A 3,729-nucleotide genomic window follows, 5' to 3' on the forward strand; every position below is an offset into this window, starting at 1 on the left:
ATTTTATCCGTGCCTTGGAGAGACACGGACTTTTAACTTTACCCGCATTAAAATAATTAAAAATTCTTTTACGAATGCAGAGAATTGCATTTGTATTGTTGCGTGAGCTTGCAGCATAATACTCTGGGATCGCATTTGTCGAGCAGACCAAAGTTCGTTTGATCTCCAACAACAAACGAAAGCTTTATCGCTTTAAATGCACTTACAAAATTAAAATATTGCATCGAACCGAATTGCCTGTACAAAAAATTTATGGCTCTAAATTTACAATTGTAATATTCGCTAATTAGTAGCCGGTGTATAATTAACCTAATCCTTTCAGGTCGATTTAGTGTTTTAGTTTCATTTGAACGCCCAACAGTGCGAGACGAAACTCCTCATTTACAACTTAATTGCAAAAATAGTAGTTCATCTTCAACTTCAAAAGACGTTACTACTTTATAATTGCCCCTATTATTTCCTTTCATCTGACGCTCTGTAATGTGTCACGGCTGAAAGTGTTCGTCAGAAAATAAATGAACCTGGTTACATGGCGGCGACCACAACTGACACTATTTTAATAGTTGAAGAGTTGTTAGTGCTGATTGTGACGTTTGCGGCTTACCGGTTGTCATATTATAAATTTAAATAAACATCACGCTACCATTTGGGGGTTCTTTGTTACGTGAAATGTAAATTCATAATTACACGTATATTCGTGTTTATTGCGTTATTTGGAATTGCTACAGGGACCACTTGTTACAATTTTGCATTTATAATTCACTTTTCAATTCCAGTTTTACATATGGCCATTCGCTTTCGTTTCCAGTTTTATGTGTACGTCAAATCCAATAAAACACGAATGTAATTTGCATTTTCTAAAATGATCGTGTCGTAATTATAAAGTGAATAAACCCGATGCCATTAGGAAGTTAAAAAAAAGGAATACAACCATTGCTTGCTAGCGAAACAAATTAGTTTCAGTTAGAATCTCTCCATTTATACATTATGTACGAAATTGGAGGTGGTGTATTGTTGCCATGGAGTATAAACCACGAAACTACCGGCGTTTGATCACGGCACCGTAAGTAACGTAATATAAGGTAAATAGCGGTGCTGAATTCTCCAACAATAATTTGTTACGTAAGATCGAAAACTTGAGTTGTTTTATTACATGCCTACCATCCTTTATTCCTTCGTGGAGAAATCTACTTTTACCTGCAATTACCCCGGATTTACTGCGGGAATTCCTATAAAAAGATGTTGCCGAGAAGGATTGAGGTGATGGTCTTAGCAAGTTCACTTTCTTCGGTTTATTTCGAGGGAAAACGCGAGATTTATTGGTTATGGGGCGCGATTTACATGTTCAAATGCCATAAGGCAGAGTAATGGAATTATTTAATATAAGAAGTGCGGCTATGAAATTTTGGGTACAATCCTGAAATCTAATCAAAGAATTTAGTGAGTGCCTCATTTATACGGATATAGGGAAAAATTATTTATTTTATTTATGATAGAATGGAAATGAAGGAAGGAAAGAATGGAAGAGGTTAGAGAAATTAAATATTTATAGAACTAAGGAGCAAGGGGGTGGTGACGATCAGATAGGTCTGTGGAATAGGAGACATGGGTTTCAAATACAATTTCAGAACAAGAAAATATCTGTTCGGTGCAATGGCGAGAGGGGTACTTATGTACGGAGCGGAGGTGTGGGGGTGGAAGGAATGGGATGAACTGGAAGGAATACAATAAGAATGTCTTACAAAAAATTCCGACTACTATCGGAGATATCCTGAAAAGAATCATCAACTTTGTTTTTTTGTCAAAAAATCGTATGGAAATTGGTACTTTCTTCACGATTTTTACTATGCGTTTCCATGGCGTTTAGTCCAGTTACAGTAAATCGCGAATGTCAATGATATTACCCAAATACGGATCACCTTGTAAAAAATTTCGTGTACAACGCGTTTTAAAAGTGTCCTTTTCTCGTGAATTTGCAGTTTTATTAATGAGGGTGAAGTTTCATTTTCAAAACTAGCTGTAAAAATAACTATTGTTGCTAAAAACGATCATTTTCGGTCTTGGTAATAAAATAAACTTGATCATTGAATCTATGGCGCGTCTATGGTAAGAAATCGATAGTGGCAATTGCATTGGAACGTTGAACCATTATCCATGACATTATGAAACTGATTAAATCTCAATCGTGCCATAAAATCGAGCTCTTGTTTGCCACACCTGAAATAACCTTCAAATTTTTGGCAAAATAACGAAAATTATAATAATTGTAAGCGTAACCATGCTACGGAAACACCTTCACTTCGGATAGTCTCATATGGTTAGTTATGGGGAGAAATTAAGAACCCGCATTATGAGTGGATTTATTTCTAATTGCATCTTAAAATAGTTAAAATGCAGTTTGCTCAAAGCAATATCCAATGTTCCACTTCAAGCTCAATTTGTGGCATACAAATCGATATGGTTCACGATGTATCTCCTCAGTTGAGCGTTGTTAATGTGTGAGTATATACCGGGATATCTTGCGTCAGCACATCCGTGTCCCCAAGAAACGACACCAATTTGGGCACCTCCTGAGACGAGTGGGCCACCTGAATCTCCCTGCAAGAAGTAAGTGTTTTTGAGTGCTTAATCTGGCAAAATTGTCTAATTACCTGGCAAGAATCTTTACCGGCAGCCTTGAAACAGATCATTCTTTCGGTGATTTTACCGCGATATGCCTTTCCGCAGACTTCTCTATCTTCCTCGAAGACTTGGGCAACTTGCAATTGTTGAGGTGATGGACCATCGGAGTAAAGGGCACCCCAACCGGTTACAAACGCGGCTCTACCTCCTTCTGGGGTATAAGATGGAACCAATTTTACAATCTGAGCCTTGGATGACAGCTCAATTTTTCCGGCCAGTTTGAGGATTGAAACATCGTAATCAGTGGTGACTGCATCGTAACTGGGATGATCGAATTTTTGGGCAACTTTAAGTACCACACCACCTTTATCCATTATGCTACTACCATAACGGACGCTTAGAAAAGTGATACCGAAGCTGAAACGTTTACGATACTACAAAAAAGTAGCGAGTTCGATTACACTTACTCAACCGTGCAGTGAGCAGCAGTCAAAATGAGATTGCGGGCAATGATTGAGCCGCCACAATTGTGCTCGTCCAAATATTGAAGCGAAATTTGATGCGGGTAATCTTCAATTTGCGTATCCTCGCCTCCAACAATTCTTCCATCGAGTTGAGGAACTCCCGCACGATTCCTCGGGATAGCCTCTGTGTTTCAAGTGTTATTTAATTCATAATTGACACGATTTTTTTACTTACCAACGGAGAAAGCGGCGAGCGCTGCAATCAGTACAAACCTGAACATGTTGCTGCTGAAAGGTGAGGATGATGGCATTGTATTTCGCTTTTATACTGTTCTCAAGTACCAACGCATTGAAGTGCCTAGATTAGATTACTTTCGTATGGTTTCTATTGCTCATGGTCATTTTTCATCTACGCCGAATTTGGGTCCCGTCTATAATTTCTGTTTATCCATTTAATTAACTTTCATTGTTCATTTTATAACAAATTTTTCGCTTAAGCCACGAAGAACCCTTATAGTTTTTGGCAAAATGGCCCCGCCTCCTCATCTATGATGAACTTTATTCAACTGCAACAATTGGATGGGATGAATATAAGTATTTGTGGGATAGATGGGAGATCTATTATTTTCTGGAAAACATGATT

General features: G+C 38.0%; 1 protein-coding gene across 1 annotated transcript; it reads right to left on the minus strand.

The window, feature by feature from the left end:
- Window positions 1–2,344: 2,344 nt before the first annotated feature.
- Window positions 2,345–3,382, minus strand: LOC116174190 (trypsin delta/gamma-like protein CG30031). The gene is made up of 4 exons (XM_031492065.1): window positions 3,322–3,382; window positions 3,090–3,270; window positions 2,652–3,039; window positions 2,345–2,598 (listed from the first exon to the last, which is right to left on the minus strand). The coding sequence occupies exons 1-4, from the start codon at window positions 3,365–3,367 to the stop codon at window positions 2,434–2,436; spliced, it is 780 nt and encodes a 259-aa protein (XP_031347925.1). The 5' UTR covers window positions 3,368–3,382; the 3' UTR covers window positions 2,345–2,433.
- Window positions 3,383–3,729: the final 347 nt, after the last annotated feature.

This window comes from Photinus pyralis, unplaced genomic scaffold (assembly GCF_008802855.1).
Source record: "Photinus pyralis isolate 1611_PpyrPB1 unplaced genomic scaffold, Ppyr1.3 Ppyr1.4_LG6, whole genome shotgun sequence".
Lineage (NCBI taxonomy): Eukaryota > Metazoa > Arthropoda > Insecta > Coleoptera > Lampyridae > Photinus > Photinus pyralis.